Source organism: Branchiostoma belcheri, unplaced genomic scaffold, assembly GCF_001625305.1.
Source record: "Branchiostoma belcheri isolate BF01 breed outbred unplaced genomic scaffold, Haploidv18h27 scaffold387, whole genome shotgun sequence".
NCBI classification, from domain to species: domain Eukaryota; kingdom Metazoa; phylum Chordata; class Leptocardii; order Amphioxiformes; family Branchiostomatidae; genus Branchiostoma; species Branchiostoma belcheri.
Window position 1 is genome coordinate 48,951 of NW_017804006.1, and position 27,906 is coordinate 76,856.

At 41.6% G+C, this 27,906-nt stretch overlaps 2 protein-coding genes across 2 annotated transcripts; one reads left to right on the plus strand and one right to left on the minus strand.

Annotated features, from left to right (window-relative positions):
- Window positions 1-7,450: 7,450 nt before the first annotated feature.
- On the minus strand, window positions 7,451-9,537 carry LOC109476654 (collagen alpha-1(I) chain-like). Its single transcript, XM_019777655.1, has 4 exons — window positions 9,468-9,537; window positions 8,476-9,123; window positions 7,995-8,293; window positions 7,451-7,564 (listed from the first exon to the last, which is right to left on the minus strand). Exons 1-4 carry the CDS (start codon window positions 9,535-9,537, stop codon window positions 7,451-7,453), a joined length of 1,131 nt encoding a protein of 376 aa, XP_019633214.1.
- An 8,065-nt stretch (window positions 9,538-17,602) lies between these two features.
- Window positions 17,603-27,897, plus strand: LOC109476656. The gene is made up of 7 exons (XM_019777657.1): window positions 17,603-17,716; window positions 18,927-19,093; window positions 20,044-20,103; window positions 20,456-20,643; window positions 22,512-22,659; window positions 25,672-25,744; window positions 26,688-27,897. The coding sequence occupies exons 2-7, from the start codon at window positions 18,932-18,934 to the stop codon at window positions 26,861-26,863; spliced, it is 807 nt and encodes a 268-aa protein (XP_019633216.1). The 5' UTR covers window positions 17,603-17,716; window positions 18,927-18,931; the 3' UTR covers window positions 26,864-27,897.
- Window positions 27,898-27,906: the final 9 nt, after the last annotated feature.

The following is a 27,906-nucleotide window of genomic DNA, read 5'->3' on the forward strand; positions in this document are numbered from 1 at the left end:
GTTGTTACTGAAAACTGCGTGTTCAGGATTGGTGGATGGGAGAGTAAAAAGTTCAAAGACCTACAGGTTGTTTCTGAAAGCTGCTTCTTGATTGGTGGGAGGGTCAAAAGGTCAGAGAGCTCGCTGCTACATCCATGGCAGTAGTTTTGTTGCGAACTATATATAACCAAGGCTCACGCAAAGTTTGCACTTGCAGTATCTAATTTACAAAATTAATGAAGACATTGAATGAATATGACTAGTCCAAGATAGGAAGAAGTTGAACAAGAAAGAATGAATTAAATTTATTACTCAACAGCTGAACATGGAACAATGCATAACGACAATGACAATCAAGACAATAATACTAGTCTATTTCTTAAAAAAAAACATCGGCAGATATCAATTATGTAATGGCTTTCATAATTCATGTTGAAATGCTTTAATTACCTTCGCCAAGAAGCTTATTCAGAGGCGTTCGTGTGTGTGTCTGTCTGTAAATACGATAACTTGAGAAGGCTTAAATAGATTAACTTTATATTTAGTAGGTTGGTAGGTCTCAGTAGAGACCTCAAAATGATTGGAGTTTGGGGCCCCTAGCGTCTTATTATGGTACTGCAGTTGAACTTCCGGTTTTAATATCTCGTGATCTGGACGTGCTAGGGTCACGAAATTTGGATGGTAGGTAGGTCTTGTGCTTCGAAAGAAGTGACATAGGTTTGGGCCCCTAGCGGCTTGCTCAGGAACTGCAGGGGCGTTTCTTTAGAAATATTCAAAAGAGGATAACTCAAGAAGCGGTGGACGGATCATCGTGATTTTTGGTATTCGCCCCGTTCACAAATCCCACAATTCCTTGCGCGACGGACAACATCCGGTCTAGTTTCGAACTCTCAAGCTTGCATGGCGGCGGCTTTTGCCGTCAGAAAACAAAAACCCATTTATCAAGGTTCTAGGTGTTGCGTGCCGGGGTGTAAAAACCGACAAGGAACAGATACGGTAAAGAGGTCCTACTAAAAGTTCCCTCAAGGAGAGGCAAATCGACATTTACGTCGACTGTGGGAGGCCAGCGTAAGGCGAGTGGACTGGGTCCCTAGCAACTACGACAGGATCTGCTCAGATCATTTTGTAGGAGGTGAGTTTAATAGTCAGTACGATAATTCGTATCTGTGTATTTTAACAACTACCCTGCCCCTCACAAATAACGTTTATCTTACGCCGCGTTATGTGATATGATTTGGCTATGACGCCCCCCTCCCCCCACCGTCGATCGCGTCGAGTGGTCTGTAGTAACGTTACATAAAATTGGTGGATGTGATTTCATTTCAAAAAGAACTCAGACCATGGTAGAATTAAGCAATGCAAATTACGTTCGTAATGAAGTGAAAACTATGTTGTTCAGCGGAGACATACATGTATTATCATTCATTTTTTTCAATACTGGTTACAAATGGAAATTATGATTACATATGCTGACCTGTGTAAGTGTACATTTTGGAATTTGGTCAAAATTTCAGAGATATTCCACAGAGATCATTATTGCATGTACATTTTTGTAGTTATCTTTTGAGATAATACAATTTTCTTTTTCCTGTTTTTTTGTAGGGAAACGCACCCATACGAAAGGGTCTGCGGGTTACATACCAAGTGTCTTCCCTTGGCAAAAAGTTTGTCAATCCAGAACTTCGAAAACAGCAATACAGGCTGGGACTGTGACACCAGTACCATGGCGCCGTCACGACACATGGTCCCCTAGCCCTGAACATGATCAAGAGACCCCAGGACCAAGCAATCGCCAAATTGCCTTCGCACAGCAGCGGGAAAGGAAGAAGCAAGAGGAAGCAAGAGAAAACTCTAGACACGTATGGAAGGAACATGGACATGACTATGTAGAAACAGTAAAGAGAAGCCTTCCATATATGATGAAGAATTGCCAAGACTGTACAAGAAAATCCAGGAGTTGGAAAAGGAAAATTCACAGCTGAAGCAGAGAGTATTTAGTTTGGACACTGTAAAAGAGTGTGATAAAGATTTCCAGAGGTACACGAACTTACCAAACTTTGCAGTATTTTCTGCAGTCAGTGACTATTTGAAGAAAATATGTAAAGGTCACCTAAAGTACTGGCGAGGTCAGGAAACTGACTGCACACCTACCAAGAGGAGTGGAAGAGAAAGATCATTATCTTTTGAAGAGGAGTTCTTCTTAGTACTTGTGAAATTAAAATCAGGGGATTTCAACCAACAAATCGCGGGCCGATTCGGCATAAGTACCAGTCAAGTTTCCAAGATATTCACGACATGGTTGAACTTTTCTCCACAGAGAGCTTCGGTTGCTGTTCGAGATGGAAACCAGTTGGGATAAACCAGAAACGTAAGAGTTACTTCTGACTTTGAACATTACTGTGTCCACCACAGAGCTTTAATACCTTCGCCAAGAAGGTTTTGTTTTCAGTAGCATTTGTGTGTGTGTGTGTGTGTGTGTGTGTGTGTGTGTGTGTGTGTGTGTGTGTGTGTACGTGTGTGTATGTGATTTAGCACAATAACTCAAGAAGCTTTTGATGGATTGCCATGAAAGTTGGTAGGTGGTATGAGATCATGGAATTCTTGTTCTACCTGAATACACTTGGATTTTAACTAATATACTATGAAGGATGTTCTGACTGATAGTAGTAGTCAATGTAACATCAGACTAAAACTTCAGTATATACATGTATTAACATATGTGGAAGCTGAAGCTGTTGTGTCTTTTACAAACTGACATTGTTTTCATTAACATTAGCAAGGTGTCATTTAGTTTAAGCAACACATAGCACATGTCGTCATTATTTCTCTACCTTACAACTCCATTATCAATAATTTTCATTTATTTCAGAATCCCTGAGTGCTTCAGACGGTATGATCGACTTGTGTCAGTCATCGATTGTACAGAACTGCAGGTGGAAATGGCAGGAACGCTGCAAGCGAGAAAGGAGACTTACTCTAACTATAAAAACAGAGACACGATTAAGTTTATGGTAGGCATGTCACCCAACCTCACAGTTAACTTTGTCTCCAAGGCGTGCGAGTGATAAACACATAACCCTAACAAGTGCAGCATTTATTAACCAGCTACCACCAAAGTCTGTAATCATTGCTGACAAAGGATTCAATGTTTCTAAAGAACTTCAGAGCAGGGGGGTACAGCTCATTGTACCTGACTATAAGGGTCGTGGTAGGTCACAGTTTTCAGCCCAAGAGGCTGCTAGTTCTGAATGTATCTCTAGTGCACGGATACACATAGAGAGAATTATACAGCGCATTCGTACTTTTCATATTCTTAGCTCTACTATTAAGATTTCTCAACAAGACATAACAGAACAGATCATCAGTGTTTGTGCCTATTTGATAAATTTCCAGATGCCCATTGTCAACCTTCGTCAGAAACTACATGCAGACACTTCCATTTCTGAGCACACAAACAACACAACAGAAGAGAGCATCTTTGATTTCATTTAGATATACTGAAACTAAGATACTAGTACAATCAGTGAATTTTTAAAGGCAAGTGTTTAAATTGTAACTGCTGCTGTCACTGGCCGGGCTGTGTTTCTGTACTTGCGATGGGTACAGCATGGCTGATACCGTTCTTCTCAGCTGTAGTCTTGTAATGTTGTATTTGATGACTCACTGAAATACATGACAGTAAACAATGACATGATTTAATGACAGGAAGGGTTTGGAATGTTTGGTCTTCTCCTTGTTGAAGTATGCATTTCTGGCAAGTGACTCGTTTGCTACTCCCCATTTGATACTCTTGGCATTTGGTAGTGGAGGAGGCTTTGTTAGGTTCTTGTACTTGTCTCCCATACAATCACTGACTAGTCTACTGGGTGATGCCTTGCCACCGGTCATTAACCTATCTATCCGATGGAACTTTGTCGTGGTTAAAGACCCTGACCGCATGGCGTACCACTTAGCATTCTGATTCTGGCCTCTTGTCATCATTTCCACATCTCTTCTTTCCTTCTGGTCTGTTTTGCAAGAGTTGACGAAATCACTTGTGGTCATGTTTTCGGAGATAGGCGCGTAAGCGAGGGGGTAGGCTGGGAAACTGCTGTTTCAAAGTTTGCTGGAACCAGGAGGTGCGAATCTGGACCGACACGGGTTGGCAAAACTTTGACGGCTGGGGAGCGTAGCACAGAGGAACCAGATGTGAGAACGCTTGTAGCAACAACATGCTGTTTCATGTGCTGAGTCGCGTTGAACAGCTTCTGACACAGGACTGCTGCCCCTTCCACTCTGTCGCATTCGTCTACCCTCGCAACTTTTTCCCCGTATGTGTCAGATGTTCTCCGAACTTTCTGGGGCTTTTTTCTGAACTCAATCTCCGTGTACAGCTTCGGCTGAACAGCTGCAGCTGAAAAAAGAAAAGACGTACTTGTTGGTCTTAGAACTTAACAGTTATAAACATAGATACATAAACTTGGTATCAAATTAGTCGTGGGCATCCATCTATTTCTAAAAATAATAAACGTAACATGTCATTGCCATACGTACAATTACTAAATTAACTTTAGGGTCTGTCCACGCGCACAGCTTCTCGGTACATGTTGGGTCGTCCGGCAGCTGGGTATATCCCATGGAAACCAAGTCTGCCAGTTGGAACAATGTGGCCCCCACGTGAGCACAGGACTGATAGAGACTGAAAGTCATAAAGTTATATCAGTACATGTATAGAACGATATAGATAACTTTCCTGCAGGGAGATTAAAACAAATCTTAGTTGTAAAAATTGTCTTTCTTACCCGACTGCACAGGTGCAGTACGCCCCATACGGCTGACCGGTGATTTTATCCAAGATGATGTACAGTGCCTTAACTCTCTCGCTGGCTCCTGACTGTGAAGAGTTGCACTGTGCTTGGACGGCAATGAAAGTGTCGGAAGGGTTGACATTGATTTTGATTGAGTGAACAAAGTCCTTCATCTTGAACGGCCTCTGTACTTTGTATTTCACTTCTTGTTCCTTGTTGAAAACTCTGCTATTAAGCAGATACTGTTTCACCATTGTATCATCAATGGGGGGGACATGTTGAAGGTCTTTGCTCCATGCGTCCAACTTTGTTAAGTAGGCGGGGGTGAGGGTGGAGTATTCTCTTAACTGGTTACACGACAGGCCGTGGTTGTCCAGTCTAGGCACGAAATCGTATGGCTTGTTCTTCCCACTTGTTGAAATATCCAGTGCTAGACATAACAGATTCACCTTTGCAGATTTTGACAATTTTGTATTCACATTGTGTGCTCTGCATTCTTTGTTCAATCGTTGTATCGGAAGACCTGAAATGTCTGTGTACGTTTTCAACTTGTTTGTCGTTCTCTCCATTTTACCTGAAACAGCCAACAATCAAAGATTACTTGCTTGATTATAACCAAACCGTACACGTTAGGCCACAGCAAGTAAATCTTATGGTTGAAATCCTCCGCAGACTCCAAATCTAATGCGCGCGGGCGAAAGCAAAACAAGGCGGACCCCAAAAAACAAGATTCCTACATTTTAAAATTTTGACATCATAAACCTTGTCAATCACAAAAAAACTTGTGTTAGGTTTACCGCCAGCTATTGCAACATCCATTTCTCACTGAATTCGAAACAACTTTGAAAAGTGAAAGTTTTAAATCATTGTACAAATGGAACATCACATATACACATGCACCGTAACATATAAAAGAACTTATACCACTGCATCAAATTACATGTAATAGATAAACATTAAATTATCTATTGTACACGACGCATTAAAACGTCCCTCCTTTGACACCCTTTTTTCCACACCAAAAAGGCGCTCTTTTCTATGCATTCAGCCTCTATAATTAGACGTTAGAAATGTTTTAAAAGATTGAACTTACCTGCGAAGAAACATGATCCGCTGTCAGGTGAGAACAGGTAAATTTTTTAAATCTGTAACGAATAGGATCTGGAACGGAATTTAGAGCAGAACCTAGAACATGTGTTCTATTGTTCTGATTATCGCTCTTTGGCGTCTTGTACATATCTATCTTAATAGTCTATAAAAATGATATAGAGACACAAAATATCTTTTATGGTAATGGTTGCCAAGGGTAAAATGGTTGCCTAGCTACGGTTACCATGTAAATGAACGTTTATAGTATAACTATATACATACAAAAAGTATACAATGTCATGTTGATGATGAAGATAAGTTTCGGACCTCCACACTAATTTTCATGTCATTTGAAATCGGAATTAAGACGTCTTACCCAGAAACTACTTTTATGATAATAGCTATTAAATGTTACCAAGAACAGCATAAAACGAAACAAAAAAGATAACTCTGAATTTCAGAAAGTTTTATTTGAGGCAGGCATAATTCCACGATCTAAACCACTTCTTCTTCACGGCGCTTGGTGTGATTGTGTGAGCGGTTACAGGCGGCCTTTACCCATTTGGTGGCGAGACCGCCCCATTCAATTGTGACGGGGTTGGCGGGCGCCAAACCGGATGTTGTCCGTCGCGCAAGGAATTGTGGGTATGTGAATGGGGCGAATGTAGGTAGTTTAAGTGACGCTTGACATAATCATGCGACAATTATGCAAATCTAGATGTAATTTGCATGATTATGAGGAAATTCTATAAATCAGCCGCATTACATTATAGGACTATTCAATCTTTTGACATATGTAATTGAGAACACAGAGATACACAGGCACATATTCATTATGTAAATTAACACTTAATTTGCATATTTAATGAGAAAGTGCTATAATTCCATAATTGTAACTGCCTGGAATTTCATACTTGGGGTATTTGAAAGGAAAGTGAAGGTGAACATCATTATTAAAACATAACTTAAGGACTTCATATGCATGATTTATGAGGAAATGATAGGATGGCTTTCTATGTTAAAGTAAGGCTGTCTTTAGGTGGAAAATATGATCAACTGATATAATTCATGCAAATGAGGATCCTATTTGCATAATCAGGAGGAATAATCTTTACTTTGTCAGTCATAAAGATTAACATCATTTGGCGAAGCTATGAGATTGTGGAACTCTAGTATTACTACTAGTATTAATAGGTTGCTAGTCAAATTGCAATTGTCCAGGCTTGGTAGGTACGTCCAAGTTGTTGAGTTTTACAGAGGATCATGTTGTTGTTATTGTCTTTGTTTAACGTCTACTATCTCGCTAGACGTGATCTCTTGGTGCTGGATTGCTCATGGTTCAGTCCAGAGTCAAATTGTATCTCTAGGAGAAAGCACAGTGGAGAAAAACCCTACAAGTGTGACCAGTGTGACTATTCTGAATGTCTCTAGGAGAACACATCGAATCGGTGCGCGTGCATACTCTCGATGTACCGTGAGAGGGCATCTGCTTGTTTACGGCTTCAGGAAGGTCTTCTCTCATGCCGGCTAGGGTGGCGATATCCGTGTCTCTACTTTCCTCTGCTACGTTTTAGGTGTCGTGTGTGCTCTCTGACCTAAGCAGCATGTACGTAATGCCTTTCGTTGTCATAACGAGGGCAGCGGTACAGGATCATCGGAGAACGGCCCGCAGTGTCAGTGAGCGCTTGGCCATGTCTCCTAGGTACACACTGTAACAGAAACAAAGTTACCGTCAGTAAAATGTGGACGTCCTCGACATGCTTTCAGTACTCGTGGCAATAATGGTTAAAACATTCAATTGCAAGTGTAATTATAGTTAACTATTCTTTCTTTATTGTTTCTTTATTGTTTCTCACAAATTGAAACCACATTGGCAGGGAAGAGCACAGCAATATTTTCTCACATAGCTATGGACAATAAACTATGCTAATGACTGCAAATGCAATATAATACAATGCACTCAAAAACAATATAAAACAATGTAATGTATAATATCACTCTCCAAAGAAGTGTTTAGCCTTGATTATCATAGAAACGATGTTTGCTTCGGTTACCTGGCTTGACTTGGCAAATGAAGTGAGCCCGGTTGGAGCAAGACACAGTGGACCACGTGCCACGTGCAAAAGGACGCAAGAATACGCAATCTTTATGGTCGACGAAGTTGCCTTTCTTCGGTTCGTGAGGACTCCACAAGGTGTACACTCCAATGCGAGAGCCGTCCGCCCACTCAAACACTCCTTCCTCGCGCTCATGAGAGAGGCCGAGCCAGAATCCGGACCCCCTGCTTATAGCGGCCTTGTACAGGGAAATCAGTAAATCGTTGGTCTCAGCGTCTCGAGGCATGACGAGGGTGCCGCCGTCTCGACGACAGGTCGCAGTCGCTTTGCTGAAGTTCCAAAGAGTGTTGAATACCTTGTAGCAGATACCTTTGGGACAATCTGCATGGGGGAAATACGTTTTTCGTATGTGTTTACATGCCTAGACCTCTCTTTGGATATCAGACAAGTACAACGATAAAAGCAAGTAACCAATAGATGAATGAATCATCATACAGTCTATTGCTAAGGTGATATCCTTTCAAAGTTGTTCAAAGTAAGTCAAAGTAAAATGAATACTAAACCTCCAGTCTCGCACCACCTCCGAGGCCCAGCCGGTACCAGGACCTGTTGTCCCGGGCGTCCGATTGGCCCTGGGCCAACTGGGCCCATGGTCCCCTTCTGTCCCGGAGGGCCAGGTGGCCCAGGAGGCCCGGCAGACCCTGGGCCAACTGGGCCCATGCCCCCTTTCTGTCCTGGAGGAGCAGGTGGCCCAGTAGGCCCGGCAGACCTAGGGCCAACTGGGCCCATGGCCCCCTTTTGTCCTGGAGCGCCAGGTGGCCCAGGAGGCCCGGCAGACCCTGGGCCAACTGGGCCCATGCCCCCTTTCTGTCCTGGAGGGCCAGGTGGCCCAGGAGGCCCGGCAGACCCTGGGCCAACTGGGCCCATTGCCCCCCTCTGTCCTGGAGGGCCAATTGGCCCAGGAGGCCCAACAGATGCAGGGCCAACTGGGCCCATGGCCCCTTCCTCTCCTTTAGGGCCAAGTGGCCCCATGGCTCCCCTCAGTCCCGGCGGGCCAGGTGGCCCAGGACGACCGGCAGACGCAGGTCCAACTGGCCCCATGGCCCCTTTCTGTCCTGTAGGCCCAGGTGGCCCAGGAGGCCCAGAAGACACGGTGCCAACTGGGCCTATGGTTCTCTTCTCTTCAGGAGGCACGGGTGAAACGCACATCTCTGAAAATATAAATTATAATGATAACTTTATTGCACAACACTTGTATGACATTTAGTAGTACTAACTACACGTAAAAAGGTTAACCTAACTAATACAAGAGCGGGTGGCTAGTATGGAATAGTTATGAAATAGTTTACAAGAGATCACGGAGAATAGACTCAGGACGCCGCAAGCAGTCTCAAAATTTATAAGATAATATAATTGTATATGCACAAAAAAACAGCATTAGATGTGCGATACATTTATGTTCCTTAACACGTGTAGGTACATATTACAACACACACACACACAAGTACTAAAACTACATATCCAGTTGATGGAGGTTCTGTGATAGATTACTAACGTTCCAGTTCGGCTACCCGTAGCTCTGTCTTGTTGTTCCGTTTTTGAACCTCCACGAATTTCTTTTCCATTTCCGTGATTTTGGCTATATCGGAAAAATGTAAGTGGTTACTTACACAAAGATTATAGAGGTAAGAATGCATGTAAACGAGTTTTCCAAAAGGTATGTCTTTACATTACGGGTTACATTTTTCTCGAAATTGTCAGTAAATTTTTAAGTATTCAGCATTCCAAGTTGTCTTTGTCTTCATTTCGATAACCTTTAGCCAAAATTGGCTAGTCTTACAGGGTTTATACAAAAACAAAAACACACATTTGACACCAAAAGAAATTAACATTAACATTGTAATTAGATTCTATAAAAATTGAGGGTAAAACGGAGTAAAGAGACTCTTTTTACACAAAGTGTTTTATTCAAAAGCTGAATCTCTACAAAGTCTCTTTACTTAGTGACTTACCAGTCTGGTGAAACTATACAGGGATGCAGGTAAAATAGCGCGTGTATTTTCTAAAGCAATGTAAGAATCTTACCTGCAAAGTAAGACAACGGTATGATGATCAGCACAAGGCCTATGATATACCAAATCTTGTTGCGAAAGCGCAAACACTTGTTAACGTCCGCATCCTTGGCGTCTGTTTTGCAAAAGAGACGAATATGCACTTCAGTCGTATCCAACAATACAATACAACGTTACATATAATAGCAGTATATTACTAGTATTTTGAAGCATTTTATTATATGTATTATGATGCAATGATTGTACTTTAGTTAGTTTCTACCTTTCCTTTTCATCATATTACTGAATATGGTTTGTTCCATAAGTGCAGGGAGCATTGACAATCGCTAACATGGCAACATGTAACCCTGGGAGAATAAATAAAAAATTACATTAATCAAAATTCACCGCTTTATCTGTGAAATAATATGGATATTTCCCTGCAATATAGAGAGACAGCATTCTATTATTTGAAAAGTGCAATTCATCCCTACAGTGTCGAGCATCATGTTTGTTTATTTGATAACAGCCATGGTGCCCAAATGAATTTTATAAACATTCATCGTTATCACACATGATAAACATATTTGTAAACAAACAGTTAGTAGGAAAAAATAATTAGCATATTTGGAATCACAATTATTTATGACAAGCAGGCTGTTTCCTTGTCTGCTTGTATGTAGATGTAATAGTTGTGACAACCTTGTACAGCTGAGATCAGGTAAGGAGAAAAGTTAAGGCAATGTTTCCACAGCATGTACATGTATATGCATTCATATCCGGATCATTAGCTTCATATTATGACATTGTTTTTGCCCACGTTTCTTCTCCTCCTCCCGCCATTTCTTTAAATGGATTCAACCCCTTCATTTTTGGGCCAAATAACATGAAATTTGGCAAGGTAGACTGGACAAATCCCCCGGCGTTTGTTTTTTTGTGTGATACAGGCTTTCATTTGAGCTTTTTGGCTATGTTATAGAAAATGTACTATAGTAGTGTGTTACCATATTTGGGCATGAGTCATAAGAATGGCATGTAGAGCAAGCAACGAACAGGCATGCAGCTTTTCTCTATTCTCCTTGCTGATTGGCTGTTCGGATTTGATTGGGTTAATTCAATTAACACTTGTACAAAGCCATGCCATATTGACAATATTCACTGCATTTTGATAGGTATGTGTTTTGGTTAGGTATGTCAAGCTTTCCTGCTCCAGCATTGGAATGCGGGGCATAACGCTTCTTTTTAAATTGAAAATCAACAGTTTCCATTATGCGATTAAAAATTCCTACCAATAATGTAAGGGATAGCTATCCAACTGTTGTCACTTCATACTATAGTCATATCAATGTGAAGAATTATTTTCCCTTGTATTCTCCTTCTTTCCCTGCCAAGTCGTGACATATGGCGAAGCCAAGCTGAATTAGCTCCAAAGCAAATGTCAGCCTTTCTATTTTGTATATTTCATCTTTAAGCAGAACGTAATGAAAAATTATTTTCTGAAAGAACACAACAGACCTAAAGTGATTCAGATGTTAGTTTTGCCTTGTTAGCTGGGAGTATTTTCTTCTTGACAACTTGCAACAGTTACTGTATATCTACACAATGTAGAGACTTTTGACACTAATGATTAGAAATGACCTCATTAATGGAAGTTGCCCTAATTAACATAAGAAACAGTATTTTTGCCACTTTGAAATATTTTGTATCTGATCTTAATCTCAAACTCTTGAAAATTTGAAAACTGTAGCTTGGAAATTTTGAGAGTTAGAATAAAATGTATGTAAATAATTGTAAATTTCTTGTCTGTCCTGTTGCCTTAATTGACAAGGGTTATCCCATAGGGGCAATAGTCAAGCATCTTTCAATCAAATCATTGAAGTTGTAAACTTTAAAAATTTTTAGAAAATCTCTACTGTCGTATCTTCAAATGGAAAAATCATTATAAAGCGGTAGAATTTGGTCTATACGACTAAACCATTTTCAGTAACGCCTAGCTTATTGAGAAAACTGGTGTGCCATGCCTACCTATGGTATGTAGTGAAGTATAAAGGTATACCGCATACCTCAGATCTGCTTTAGTGTACATGTCATTAATGTTAGGGGGCAGACTCATCTGTGTTTTGATGTCTTGTTCTTTCATGCGTAACATTCCAATTATGCAAAGTGCCCAACAGCTTTGGCAGATCAAACCGCTAAGATACGAGCCCTATTCCAAGCTTTACTCATCTGTTGAACAAATACACTTGTTAAAACATCCCAGTGTAATTTAACCAACTATTACAGCCTGAGAGTCATAAGAATATTTCTGCATTCTTTTACCTTTTGTAGCTGTATACATGTTTTTGATTAGTTGTTATGTACTTGTAATAAGACGCCTAAAATACACAATTCAGCGTCAGGAGAACAGCAGATGACGCCTCCATGCATTTTATTGTAAAATGAACGAAATCATGTAATAATAGAAAACAAGGGTCACAATTATTATCATTATTTATTATTTATTATTTTTTACCATCTAGAGGAAAGAAGGCATGAAATAAAAGCAACAGAATAATTTTGTAAAAGATGATATTTTTTACCTGATCTGGAGACGTACAAAGGGTTTGATACCTTCGCAGCGACGTCTGCAACGGACTGCCAATCATGATCAGCCTGAGGCTGCTGCGTGGGTGTAGCGCCTGGAGAAAATTACAAAATGAAGGCATGGTTTATTCGGAGCATATAACAGTATATACAGTACAGTATACACTAAACAACAGACTCGCAGGCAACCTTACTGACTGCATGACTGTGGTCAACATTTAAGTACTGCAACTTCCTCTTGTCATTAAAAAGGTATTGTACGTTTTATAATATGCACAAATTCGAATTACAAGTATTCACTTTTATTTGTCGCTATATTCTTTGTGTTGAGAGAATGCAATGTAAGTAAAAAAAATATTTATTTATTTATATATCTATTTTTTATTTATAAGACTTTCCAATGCAACAGCAAGTAGCATGGAGGAGAGACAAAACAGGTGCATATTTGCACCTCTGCCAGTTGTCTCTCCACATACAAAATACATAATAAAACAGTAATGATACAAAAATAGACAATTTAGCTGACAACATACTATAACATATTAAGATATATAACAATATAGTGACAGCTATAGGGCAGTTATCGCGGCCTTGTGGCCATACAGGTCGTACATCTGCAGAACGATATCCAGCTACATGCAGCATCCGTATCATAGACCGCATCTAATCTGTTATGTAAATGTTTTATCAACTGTCTTTTGAAGGTATTTAAGTGTTGTGGCTGAGAGACATTTACACCCAACGTTCTCAGACTGACATCCAAACTGTTCCATATACATAAATATGTTGGGAAGTACGACATAGCAAACAATTGTGTTTTAGTTCTGAGAGGTGTTAACATGTGAGATCTTGCGCTTCTCGTGCTTCTCAAAGAAAAAGAAACATATTTCAACATATCTGAGTCGCACAAGTTTGCCATAGACTTAACAAAGAGTACGACGTCGGCCGCTTCTCTCCTGAATGTGAGTGGTAACATACCAAGAGAAGACAATCTGGATTTATAGTCGAGATGTTCAGGAACTACGCCAAGTATATACCTGGTTGCCCGACGTTGGATGCCTGCTACAACTCTAATCAGATTACGTGATCCAGGGCACCAAATAGAAGAACAATCGTCAAATTTTCTGCGGAATTGTCGGCAGAAAATTTGACCACAGTGTGTCTACGCTGTCGTAGAATCTCTTTACACAGTGTTCCCGCTGTCTCCCGTATCGCTGTCATCAGTGCCTCTCTCACGAAAATATATGAATGTCTAAAGTGGACAGCCATTAACAGCTGTGTCCAGGAAAGCCGTGCGTTACGGAAAATAAAGCAAAAACACGCTACCGTCTGTGTCGCCAGTCTGGGGCTGCTGCTGCCCTCTCTTCATGCTGCCACTTGTCAGGTTTCTGGACTAGAAAAAACAAGTCCTACACCAGACAGGTGCTCAGTAACAATAACTTGTTTGTGCGCGGAGCGAGACTCAAAGTAGTTTTTGAACGAAATTAAAAGCAAGGATTAAAGTAAAGCAAGCAGATTGCTTGATTTGCAAACATGAAAGAAACTTCTCGCAGGCGGGACTCATCAAGCTATCAAACGAACACGTAATCGTTTTATGTTGCTTCGATTCGTATGTACCGTAGGCGTCTGTTTAGCAAAAAAGAAAATGCATCTAATATCAAAATATAAAGTAACATATTGTGTAACAATATAACGCAAAGCAACAATACAATACAAGAACACAATGCGAATATACTATAATGTAACAATACAATGCAACCACAAAGCAATAAACTGGAATTGTAAAAGATAGGTCTCTCATTGAGTCTCTAATTCTAGCCATGATATATAGCACTTTATAGCTATATTGTTACTGTGCATTAATATTACATCCTTTATTTATCTCAGTTTTTAATCCAATATTTATACTCGTCTTTGCTTTTTTTTCATTAAATTTTGTATTTTTTTTACCGGCGACATGAAAATAAGCAATTGATAAGCAACTAAAGGAAAGATAATTCCATTTCCTAGTACAGTCAGTTCCTATATACGATAACTCATTTTACTGGAATGTATTGGCAGTTCCTTCACGATCAGTGTGTATCGGTCGGGGCGCTTTGCAAGCATAAATGTACAATAAATGCCATTCATTCATTATTATTGAGAATATACGGCTGGCGAAAAAAAAAATACCAGTGCGAAAAAGAAAGCCCAAGCACATAAAAAAATAATCGATCATAAGCATAAACCTATTCTTGGAGAGTAGCAAAAGTAGTTTATTTTGTCGGCCAAACTGTAGAGTGAATAGAAACAGACTAGTATTCTTCATGGTTGAGCAATCATAGCCAATAGTACGCAAACTGGTGCAAATATTACCTTCGCCGAGAAGGTTATGTTTTTAGTATCGTTTGTCCGTCTGTCTGTTTGTTTGTTTGTTTGTTTGTTTGTGAACAGCATAACACAAGTAGCTTTATATGCATTGTCATGAAACTTGATAGGTAAGTAGATCTTGATAAGATCTAGAAATGATTAAATTTTGGGGCCCCTGGTGACTTTTGTTGGTACTGCAGCAGAACTTCCGGTTTTGTTATCTCATGATCTGTACAAGCTAGCTATAGGGCCACCAATTTTGGATGGTAGATATAGCTCTTGGGCTAAGGAAGAAGTGACTTGTTCTGGAACCCCAGGAGCGTCTTTTTTAAATCTCCAAAGGAGGATAGCTCAAGAACCGGTTGACAGATTGTCATGATTTTTGATGCTTGACATAATTAGATGAAAATTATGCAAATCAGGAGCTAATTTGCATAATTGGTGAGGAAATTCTATAAATATGTTGTTGTTTTTTTCGATAATACGGCTATGAAGCACTCGTGACCTGAAATTGAGAACGAGAAAATTTGATCTGAGGATACATATTATGTAAATGAAGACCTAATGTGCATAATTAATGGAAAATTGTTATAATTTCATAGTTGTAACTGCTAGGAATTTCATACTTGCTACATTTGAACGTTAAGTGAAGGTGAACATCAATAAACATAGATCATTCAAATCATTACCTCATCTGCATAATTCATGAGAAAGTGCTTTTTCTTAAAAGGCTGTCATTGGGTGGAGAATATGATTAATTGATATAATTCATGCAAATGAGGCTTTTATTTGCGTAATCAATGATTAGAATTGTATAATTCGTCAACCAAAGTGGTTAACATCATTTGGCGAAGGTATGAGATCGTGGAACTCTTGTTTCATAATTATTATAACTGCTGATAATTTCATACTTATCGCATTTAGAAGGTAGGTGAAACACTTGGCTTTGTGGGATTCTGTAACTGAACACTTTTACACAGAGGCTCTTTTCATCTCCCCCTCAAAGGAGTTTTTGGACACCGACTCAGAACTGTAGAGTGCCACTAGCATGATAAGACATACTCCGTGATTGCTCGAAGAACTCCATAGCCTTTTCTTGATAACCATGTTTACCCCATGCCAACCCTAATTTGAGGAGTATCTTGGCAATGTCCATATGTGCTTTGTTGTCTCCATAGACTGTTTTCATCATCGCCAGTGACTGTTCCAAGAACCGAATTGCTCTTTCCTGATCTCCGACCTTACTCCAAGAGGATCCCAACTCTAAAAGTGACAAGGCAACAATGTATGAGTGTTTCTTATTGTTGCCTTGTAGAGCACGTGTTTTGCGCATAGTTGAGCATGACCGCTCGAAGTAGCTGATTGCTTTCTTGTTGTCACCGAGTTCACTCCAGGACAGCCCCAGGTTATAAAGCGTCCCTGCACTTTCCGGAGTTGCCTTGTCGTCTCCATAGATGGTTTGCTGCATCGCCAGTGACTGTTCGTAGTAGCTGATAGATTTTCGTCCATCCAATCTACTCCAAGATGTTCCCAGTGTGTCAAGTGTCCTGACAACATCTTGATGTGGCGTGTCTCGTCCATAGATAGTTTCCATCATTGACAGGGACTGTTCGAGATGGTGAATCGCCTTTCTGTCATCTCTGAGTTTACTGCATGAGATACCCAGCTCAGTAAGTAACCGTGCTACAATTATGTCTACAGTATTGGGTCCATTGATGGCTTTCTCCATTGTCAGTGACTGTTCATAGTGCCTGATTGCTTCTTTCTGATCGCAAAGTTCACTCCAGCATGATCGATGTTTCGCAGTAAAAAGGCAATGTATGGGGGGCCGTGTTGTCTCCACATGCAGTTGTTGCCACTCTTAGCGCCCGTTCAAACTTTCGGAAGCGGATCGCTTTCTTCTGAGTCCAAGTTTTCTCCAAGATGCTCCCAGCAATTCAAGTGGCTTGGCTATGTCATGATATGCCTTCTTGTCCCCATAGATAGTTTTCGCCGTTCTCAGCGACTGTTCATAGTACTTGATTGCTTCTTTCTGATCGCCAAGTTCATCCCAGCATAATCCTATGTTTCGAAGTAACAAGGCAATGTATGGATCTGGCGTGTTGTCTTCACATGCAGTTTTCGCCACTCCTAGTGCCTGTTCAAAGTAGTAGGCTGATTGCTTTCTTCTGATCTCCACGTTTTCTCCAAGATTCTCCCAGCAATTCAAGTAGCTTGGCTATGTCATGATGTGCCTTGTTGTCTCCATGGATAGTATTCGCCGTTCTCAGCGACTGTTCAAAGTAGCTGATTGTTTTCTTTTCATCTCCGAGTTCACTCCAGCACATTCCCAGGTTACTAAATGTCTCGACAACTTTCGGATGTGCCATGTCGTGTCCGTGGATGATTTCCTTCATCGCTATGAACTGTTCGTAGTAGCTTATCGCTTTTCTATAATCGCCCAACGTCTGCCGCAGGAGTCCCCAATGTTGATATGACTGAACGGTGAACCCACCATCACAAAATTATCGTCTTATGCCAGGTCTTTATCCTGTTTATTCATTCTGGACACGTACAAACCAACCTGACTTGAAACGCAGCCACTTCCCAAAGGTTACTAGCGGACAAGTTACGGAGAAAACTTGAACCCCATCCAGCTAGAGGTCGGACCTAAGGAGTCCCTCCCACCCGGAAATGACGTCGACTTCCCGTCCGGCTGAAACGAAAACAACCCACGAGTCGATCAGCGTGTGACACTGTCAGAACCAGGCGCCCTGTCCACGCTTGTTTACCGCCTGAACTTCACATCTGATCGGACCCATCGCTTTAATACCAGTGAGAGGTTCGTATGGGAATTAGATAGTATCATATATTTGTGTATTACTAATGATAAGTCTGTTGGCGACGGAACAGTTACTTTAGAGGATAAGAACATACTCTCCAAGCAGAGGTTGTGGGGGAATGATCGTCAGCTTTTTATACATGGCCGTTTTTTTTTTGTCCTGACCCCCGTCAGTGGCCGGCGACCTTCTCCAGATCGACCCAGTAATGGATACTGCCTGGCCTATCTGATACTGTCTTTTTGCCAACGAGGGATCTGCTTGTAGATTAATAAGAACAGGCGATGTAACGTTATACTGGATGTGAGTGGCCCAGTCTTGTTAAAGGGGCCGGAGTGGGGGTTTCTTTATGTGGTGGTAATAATTTGTTTTCTGTGCCACAGTTGTTTAAGTGTACAGAACTGTATAAAATGGAGAAGGATTAGCCTCTACCAGGCTTCGGGAGGCGGTTGGAAAGAGTAAAAATCCGCTAAATAGAGAGATAGCATGCGGCAAACGGTTCTCTCCAGCAGACCAACTCCCCGACATGTAATCTCTCTATTTGGCCGATTTCTCCTCTTTCCAGCCGCCTCCCGATAGCCTGGGTACCATCCTACTTGTATACCGGGGCTATCACACTCGCTTCCCTTTGGGAAGCGAGTGTGGGAGCCCCGGTATACAAGTAGGATGGTACCCAGGCTATAGCTCAGCCGTGGGAGAATGCGGATTGTAAGCCCGGCCCGGGACCAGGAGGGTTTTTTATCTGTTTCTACTGGCTCCTCCTAGATCCTGTTTCTTGCAAATCCACTCAATTACGCAACGCATTACGTACAATCAAAACGGTGAATTCGCTCTACGCAAAATGCGCCAAATACGCCTGAATTAGACATATGTTGTGCACAGCAGGACAAGGGTTAAGAGCGGCCCGTCTACGCTCGACGCAAAAGGGCATGCGGGCCCCCTTACACATGCAGGAAAGCTCAACTTGATTCCCCCTCTGTGTTGGTTTCTTGGAAACCCTTGACTGGCCTGAGCCTGGCAAGTTGACAACACCAACGCCGGAGCTTGAGCACTGACCTTTCGCTTAAAGGGGGCCCGCATGCCCTTTTTCGGAAGAATACGTAAAGCGAGGACAAAAAGAACGATGCCCTAACTTTTTTACTTTGGTAGGACGATCCCAGAGCATGTTTATTGCCTTCCTATAGACGTGTACTTTGTTTGTTTACCGCACAGTTCCCATGGCATACGAACCTCGCGCGGTGCGGGGCCTGGGCTGGACCCTGGTCGTCCTGGGATGCCTCAGCGTCACGCTAGGGGTCGCTGCGGACATCACGTTCGCCGTCCATGACGTCGGCACCCTGGGACACTACGTCAGCGCACCTGTCTGGAGCGGGCTGCTGGTGGGTCAGGCTCTCCGACCTTTTAAACCTAACTTCACCTCAAACTTTGACCTTCAACCTCTTCATTATTCTTGACCTTTACCCTCACTTAACCTTTAACTTTAACATTTAAATTAACCCATAAACTTGACCTTTAACCTTGACCTATAACCTATAACTTTTTCACATGAGAAAACGCACAGGCATTTGAACCTTAATCATGACCTTTAACCATGACCTTCAACTTCTCCGTACTAAAGAAAATGTACGGTGGACATTTGAACATTGACATTCACATCGATGCTCTGCCTGGAGCTGCTGTTTGTTGGCTCTCTTCAGGGGGAGGGGGGAATGATACTATCCCATCATCCTTTGCAATACACATTCCACAACACGTGTCCCAGATGGCTGACTGTCAGCACCAGGCATATAGTCTTGTCATGTTTCCTTTAAAAGTGCAGCAATGGCAACAATTTGACCAGTAATTTTTGGTTCTTTGAATTATCAAAGGACTCAAGTAGTGTATGAGGCTATCTGACTTTTGTAACTTATGTACAACTTCTTACATTGTGTCATAAACATTTATGCAAACATTTGCTTCAAAAATGGTGCTCAAACTTCACCAAACTAAAGTGCTTGTCTACAAACTCTGTTGATTGGTGACATTATACATCTTGTGCATCAGAAAACCCCAAATGCACCAAAAAGCACCCATGGGAAACAGAAGAAAATATTATATTTGATATGATTTATGTAATAATCATCAACAAATGCAATTTTCTTCTGTTTCCCATGGGTGCTTTTTGGTGCTAACAGTCAGCCATCTGGGACACGTGTTGTGGAATGTGTATTGCAAAGGATGATGGGATAGTATCATTTCCCCCTCTCTCTAACCTTTAATCTGAACCTTGACCCAAACCTTTAACCTTGACCTTTCAACTTCAATGACTTCTTTTTTTGTGTGTCCGCAGGTGCTTACGACAGGAATTCTAGGTATTTTCAGTGCTAAGAAACCAACAAATAAATGCCTGGTGAGTATAAACAATTAATATAATACAACATAGAATAGAATAGTGATTATTGTATTAATACTACTGTTACTTCGTGATACTAGTATATGTTTCCGGATAAAGCACGGTTCTGGATCGATACAACACATTGTCACTTATTTCCCATCCACAGATTGTTGTCTTTATTCAACAATCTGGATACACATGGACTATCCAGGATTCAACACCCCATGACTTGTTTAAGGGGGCCTGCATGGGGGGGGGGGTCCGGTGACAATTGTTAAAATTTGTTATGATTTGAATTATTCTGTAATGGATAGTTCAGTGTATGTATTGCTTGATTTAAAAAAATAAAAAAAAATTCCCTCCACAGATTGTAGCGTTCATGGTGGTAGGCATATTCGTGATCCTGGCGTGTGTTTGCTGCATCGCCATCGCGGCTCTGGGCATTGTGCTGAATTATTATGTGCATAACTGTGAGCAGTACGACTGGGATGCTTACTACGCCGCGCAGGCACTTCACGAGAGCAACCCGGATTTGTACAACGAGCCGGAGGTCTGGTACGTTAATGATAATTACTTCTATCATGAAAGTTCATCTGTGTTGGTAGTTACATGTTTAAAGTTAAAACCTTTGGTCCAACAATAGTTTTCTCACCTAGAGCTTTGGACTAGTCACTCTGGTCTTCCTCAGTAGACTGACCCAATGAAGCTTGTCACGTGGCTTCTTTGAGGTGTGACGTCAGCACTGGGTCAAAGGTATCTGGTAGATGACGTGACAAGCTTCACTGGGTCAGTCTACTGAGGAAGACAATAGTGACTGGTTGAAAGCTTTAGGTGAGAGAACTTTTTGTGTTGGACCAAAAGTTTTAACTTTAAACAGATAATCACTTAGTTAATGATAAGTATACGAAGACATAGTAGCTCTGGGCATCGTGCTAAATCATTTCATGAGCGGTTGTGAGCAGTACGATTGGGATGGTTGCTACTTCGCTCAGGCACGGTATGAGAGCAACCCGGGCCGGTACGACGAGCCGGAGGTCTGGTAAGAAAAATTAATGATAACAAGTAAAATCTGAGATTTTATACCTCCGGGCTTTTTATTGTATATTTTTCCATGTTGTTTGTTATGTATAGTTGATGGTGTTGAATTTTATGTGTTAGATTTAGCGTTCCTGGTTGTGTTAATACAGGTCAACATTTTCATCTGCAGCCCATACCATGTACCCACGGTAAAAATACATGTCGAGAACGTCTGAGACAGTATACCACGGTATTTGTAAGTTAAGAAGTCGTAATATACGCCGAAAACATCCAAGATTGCGCAAGAGGGCGTTGACCCCTGACCCATTGGCCCACCCGGAAGTTGGCTGCTGGCAGCCAGCCCGGCGACCCGCGCGACCATTTTCACACTCTAAGGGGTGTCCGAGACACGAAATACAAAATAATCTTACGCCCCAAAACACATACACAATAAAACCAAAAAAAACTGCACCATCTACAGTCCATTAACAGAAGATACACCGAGTCCCATCTACCCCAACGCGACATACAACTGCGATAATATTTCTTTCCTCGATACCTGACACCCCCTTTTACCAAATGTGGACGACACCTACGATACATAATACACGCCGAAAATCAAAAGACAAAACCACTTTCACACACAAGGGGTGTCCATACGCTGTCAAAACGCATCATTTTCACGCATTAAAACACACATACTAAAAAAACAAAACAACGTGCATCATCTACAGCCCAATAGCAAAACGTATACCAAGTCCCAGACATATCCGTCCACCCAAACGCGAGAAACGGCTGCGAACGTAAAATGCTTCGTCTCCCACATAACCCGTCCGCGCAGGGATACATCCCTACCTGGAGGTAATTATTTAATACTAGTAACTGTTACTACTGGGGGACAGAAGTATTGTTTTGGGTGGCTGATTTGTATGTTTGTGTGTGTGTCTGGACAGAGTAGGAGAAGTATTGTTTTGGGTGGCTGAGTTGTAGGTTTGTGTGTGTGTCTGAGTGGGCGAAGTATTGTTTTGGGTGGCTGAGTTGTATGTGTTGTTTGTGTTGTTTGTGTGTGTGTGTGTGTGTGTGTGTGTGTGTGGACAGAGTAGCAGAAGTACTGTTTTGGGTGGCTGAGTTGTATGTGTGTGTCTGGACAGAGTAGAAGTATTGTTTTGGGTGGCTGAGTTGTAGGTTTGTGTGTGTCTGGACAGAGTAGGAGAAGTATTGTTTTGGGCAGTCCTTTTCGTACTGAAAAAAATCCTTGAGGTAAAAATGCATGAAATATGTCATATATATTGTGCATTGGGCAAGTGAAAAGTCGGTTCGGGCAAGTACTTAGTACTCGCTTTGCAAATGTTGCCCTTCTAGTGACTGGATATTATGACAAGTACGACTTGAAATTTTCCCTGTAGGCACTACAAGACGTACGACTGTAGACCGGCTGCCATCGGCCTCCATGCGGCTAACATCTTCCTGGCCGTGCTGGAGCTCATCCTGGGGTTTGTGGTCTCCATTCTCAGCTGCTGTGGACTGTGCACGATGCGCCGCCCTGCGGCACAGGTGGGTAATGCAGATGGAACACTGTGGAACATAACTTTACATCGATGAAGCTTAGACATTAGGTTTTGAAACTACAGAGTATAGTTTGAGTAGTTTTAAAATTTTAAAATGAATTAATTGTACAACAGGATGTAATTCAGCCTGTGACTGCAAAGTCCTTGTTTTACCAATAACTCACTTGATTGATTGATATAGTTTTTGGTTTGTACTATGAGGGCCTTGTTTTGGATACAAAACGAGTTTCTAACTAGAAAGGCCGACATTTGCTTGGGAGCAAATACAGCATATTTCAGTCCATCACCCTCCCACGCAAAAGTGGACTATTCCAAACTTACCCCAGTGCAAAACTGGCAAAGGTTCTCAAATAAATGAATTAAATAGTAGCTATATGAGAACAAAGATGCAACAACAAGTACTTTGAATCTCGAAAGCTTTACTAATCTTATTACAGGTATGCAAAAACTAACAATGATGAGATTTGATACATTTTGAAGGTCTTAGGCACATAAAATTGAATGTGTGGGTCATTACGCACCACTTAGGTGCAATGTGACCTCAGGTGACCCGCAATGGAACACGTGTTCCATGGATCAGTCGAACCGCTGACGGCTGTGCGCATCGGTTCTGCGCAGCTCTCTCTAAGATCTCGTTTAAATCTCGCGCTTCTTTTTCAAGGTAATGTGATCCGCGAGAATCCGCGAGAGTTTGCTACTGTTTACTGTTTCGCTTGTAACTCCGCTTTGCGTGTTTCCTTGTCATACGTTAACGTGAGATGTAAGAAGAGCCGGCGTCACGCTTAATGTCGTAGATGTACATTACCGGTGGTGTTTGTTGGAGAAACGAGGTTTCAAAGTTGACCGTGTATGATGGAGATCATTCCACTCGAGATAGGTACCCTTTAGTTTTTTTGGGGGCAAACCCGTTTGCCCTATTTCATTGTCGATTTGGTGTTTTGTTTAATAAAGTATAGACCCTCCCTCATCTATCGTGTGTTGTTTCTTTTGGGATCCTGTAGTTGTTACAATATAATAACCGATAGTAAGTTGGGCTCATTTAGTCGAATTCTCAACGATTTTTGCTCGAATCGCAAGCTTTTGCAACAAGTTCTAACCAATACATCTGTAATGTAAGATATGGCTGAAATATAGTTATGTTGGCTTGACACCTGTGTACTTAGTTTTGAAGTTGCACAAGGTGTATTGCAGCTCGACCTTGAGAAAAAGTGTAATTTCTTTACAGTTTCTTTGCCTTCAAAAATGTTCTGTTAAAAGTTATATAGAACAAAAATGAAAGTGAAAGAATATCGGCCAAATAGTAAGCTTCAAAACGATACCCACTTTACGGGTGAAAACAGAAGAGAAGGAATTTGGGCATGAACAAATACAACAACAGGTTGATTTTTCATGACCTAATTTTTGAAGGAGATATCGGACACTATGACCTGTTACTGTAAATATACAACCATCGGGCATATGTACTGACATTTGTATAGTTGCACATGAATCCCACTTTCTCTAGCGTCTTCATGATATAAGTCTGACTTGGAATGGGTTTCAGAAAGTCTGTTTGTGATGAAAAAATTGATTCCTTCTTTTTATGAACTTTCGCAAACAGCGGTTGAAAGTTGCAACATTGTTGGCGGCGGGAAAAATGGAACGGGCTGCCTTGGTTCCATGGATCGAACGCAGGAGTTCGAAACCGATTGACTTCAAATTTGACGATTTTTGAATGGTCAGAACCTTGTATTAAATTCCTCTTTTTGTATATAATTGAATGTTATCATATCACGTATTATATTGCATGTGGTAGCCACATTCAAACAGTTTCTCATACCAAGAAACGAATCTTATGACATTACGCGAAATGTATCAAAATGTAGCGGAAACTCAGGATGGTGTGTGTCAGTACATGAAGCTTACAACTCAACTGGGCTAAATTTGACCACCGCGATGTGCGCATCGTCACAGTTTTTTGGGGGGCAAACCCGTTTGCCATAAAATTTACCAGGGGTCTTTGGCATCAATGTAAAGGTAAAGAAGTGGGCTATCACACTGTGGTATTATCTAATGGGATCCAGTCGAACAGCAAAAAAGACAAGCACAAATAAACGGACCAAAAATTGCTAATGTTTGGAAGGCCGTAGCGCTCGCTGTCATTTTGCAATGCACGAAAGTTCTACATGGTTGTACACGGCAAATCCTGCAGATATGAAAAAGTATAAACATTATGTAAGTCTGAGGTATTATTGTTACACTATAGGCAGTTGTTTACACCCATGCAACGGGGTCAAATCGTGACCCGGCAAACGCCGTATCTTAGAGAATAACGCGTTCTACGGTGACCTGCGGTTCGACTGGGATGGAACCGGCCATTCTTTAGATAGAACATGGAACGGGTATAGCACTTTTGGCCCTTTTTTTGCTGAAAATAGCCATTAAAGTCCCCCAAATGAGTCATTTGGAAGTGGTGTATGCCAAATACATGACTGCTATTCTGTAGACACATGTTCAAGGTACCCTTATACCGAATGTCATATCATTTGGTTGTAATACCAGGGCTCAGGATCCAAAAATCCATTTTTTGTCGAAAAATGCCCCAAAAAACCTTCATAAAAAATTTTCAAAGGCATGTTTCAAAAAAATGAAAAAAAAAGGTCTGGGGGTATTTGCCCACTCTACCTTCATGCCAAATTTCAGGTCATTTGGCTGAATGATGGCGGAGTTGAATCCCTCTGAACGAGTGGCAGGAAGAGAAGGAGGAGGAGGAGGAGGAGAAGGAGAAGGAGAAACATGAAGGAACACAATATATTTCATCCATACCATGGTATGGACTGAAATATAACTAGCCTCAGGAGTGTAGGCCTCCAGTGGATGGGTGTTTTGTAGAATTGGTCAGCAAAAGGATGTATCAACAATTCTACGGAACCCAGCATTTCCATTTTTTGTTTCATGTACATGTTTACAGTCTTCTCCCTGACGTGTTTGTTTGTTTATTTGTTTGTTTGTTTTTCAGACAGTGATCTATACTGCAGGGCCAGTTCTGGGAGGAGCACAAGGAAACATTGTGGTCATGCAGGGCACTCCAGGTTGGTAACTAGCTTTGTCATATTGGTACGTTGTACATGCTGTCAATGAGGTACAGTCAAACCTGCCAAGGTGACCACCTCTTATAGCCTCCATAGCAGGCTTATAGAACTGGGGGTTTGGTGGTCTTCGGCTGTTTTCTGATCAGCCCAGTTCTAAAAACGGGGGTAATTCAACCAGGCCAGCTATGTTGTCTATATACAATCAGAAAATAGCACATAAAAGATCCCAAAGACCTTGAAGACCCCCCCAAACCCCCAGTTGTTGGCATGCTATGGAGGCTGGGAAACTAGCTTTGTCATATTGGTACTATTTACATACTGTCAATGAGTTACAGTCAAACCAGCCAAGGTGAGCACCTCTTCAAGCAGGCCACCTGGCCATGGTGACCGCTTTTTCTCGGTCCAAAAAAAATTTCCCCATCGACGCAAGTGTTAAGCGACCTGTCCAAGGTGACCACCTGGCCAACGCGACCACGACCGCCCTGAGTTGGGTCCGCTCAAAGCCTGATACCTGCCCATGGTGACCACATCATTTTTGATCACATTGATTATTGATGATAACTAATGAGAAATCATGAAGAAACCAGCCAGTTTGCCCTGCTGGATGTTTTTGTTTGAGGTAAATTGTTCCATGTGCCACCCTCCCCACATGCGTTCACCACAGAACTGAAGATGCTTACAGCATTTGACATTAAAACATCTCGACCATTCATGTCTCAGTCATGTTGTAAGGCGACCATCTTCAAGGAGACCACCTGTCCAAGGTGACCACGTTTCTTTGGTCCCCTGGGTGGCCGGCTTGGACAGGTTTGACTGTACTACTGCTGATAGTAGTAGTATCTCACTGATATGCAAATAAGCATAAATTTGAATAAAATATATATCAGGTGATAATCTTTATCTTTGTCCAAAGAAAAATAAAACTTAAATGTATTTTCCACAGGTGTCCAGGGGAGCCAGCCGCAGATGTTCGTTGCGCAGAACCCAGGTGCTGCAGGTGCACCTGTGCAGGTGTTCTACCCCTCCCAGCAGGTGCCACCTGCCTACCAGGTGGATCCAGGTGCGGCATCAGGTGCCCATGAGGAGAAGAAAAGTCCCATACCTGCTGGATCCATGTGAAAAACAAAAACATCATCACGAAGTGCTACGATATAGCATCATCGTGGGGTCGTGTGGCGTAGCGGCAGCGTACTCGGAACCAAGAGGTCCCGAGTTCGAGTCCTGACATGCCACAGATCTTGTGCCCTCTTTCCGAGCGCAGACAGGACTTGTGCATGGACTTTGCCCTCAAAGTCAGCAAATCTTCGCGCTTCTCCTCCTGGCTACCCCCAACACGAAAGCAGAAACACCAAAGGCGACAAACCCGTCGCTACCAGCTACCTATTGGGACCAAACGCTTCCTGAACAGTCCCGTCCCAGCCATATGCTGAAACTGTTGAACTCTTGACTCACAGGTTTAAAACCTTTCCCGCCTTAACTGTTAAGATTCTGCAAAATTTGAATACTCGTAGCAATGAGGACCTATCAAATTTCATCTTTACTATAACGTTTTTAAGAACCTTTCGATAAATTACTCTTTTAAGATATTTCAATATTTGTAATAACAGTATGGTATATTTAAGATTTTAAACAATTGTTAAATTTCATCCCTATGTGTGCAAACAGCTGTAAAGCCCATTTGTAATCGTAATAATGTTGTACTTTGTAACCAGACCCAACAATTCAGCCGAATGCATCTCGGCTGCCAGTGGGTCTTGGGATTTATTTGTTTATCAACAATAAACCAGTCTATATATCGTTTAGCTTGGAGCCAAGAGGTCCGGGATTCGATCCCCTGACCTGCCCTGATGTTATACCCTTGGGAAATGCGTTTTACAGACTTTCCTAACTTCACTCAGCTGAAAATGAGTAACTTGAGCTTAGGTTAGAGGAGGTCGCGTGTTTGGGGAGACCCACACCTCACGCACGGGACCCACCATGAAAAAGAATAGTGTGCGATGGTCCGATTCTACAAGTGAGTTGGTGACTCATTCCAAATCACTAGTGTAGCAGACAAAAGACTGGACTTACGAATTATAAATGTTTCTTATTGATGAGGTCTTCCTTTACAAGAATTGTATCAGTTGATCATATAAATGGTTTACTGGTCAGACGCAGCCTTT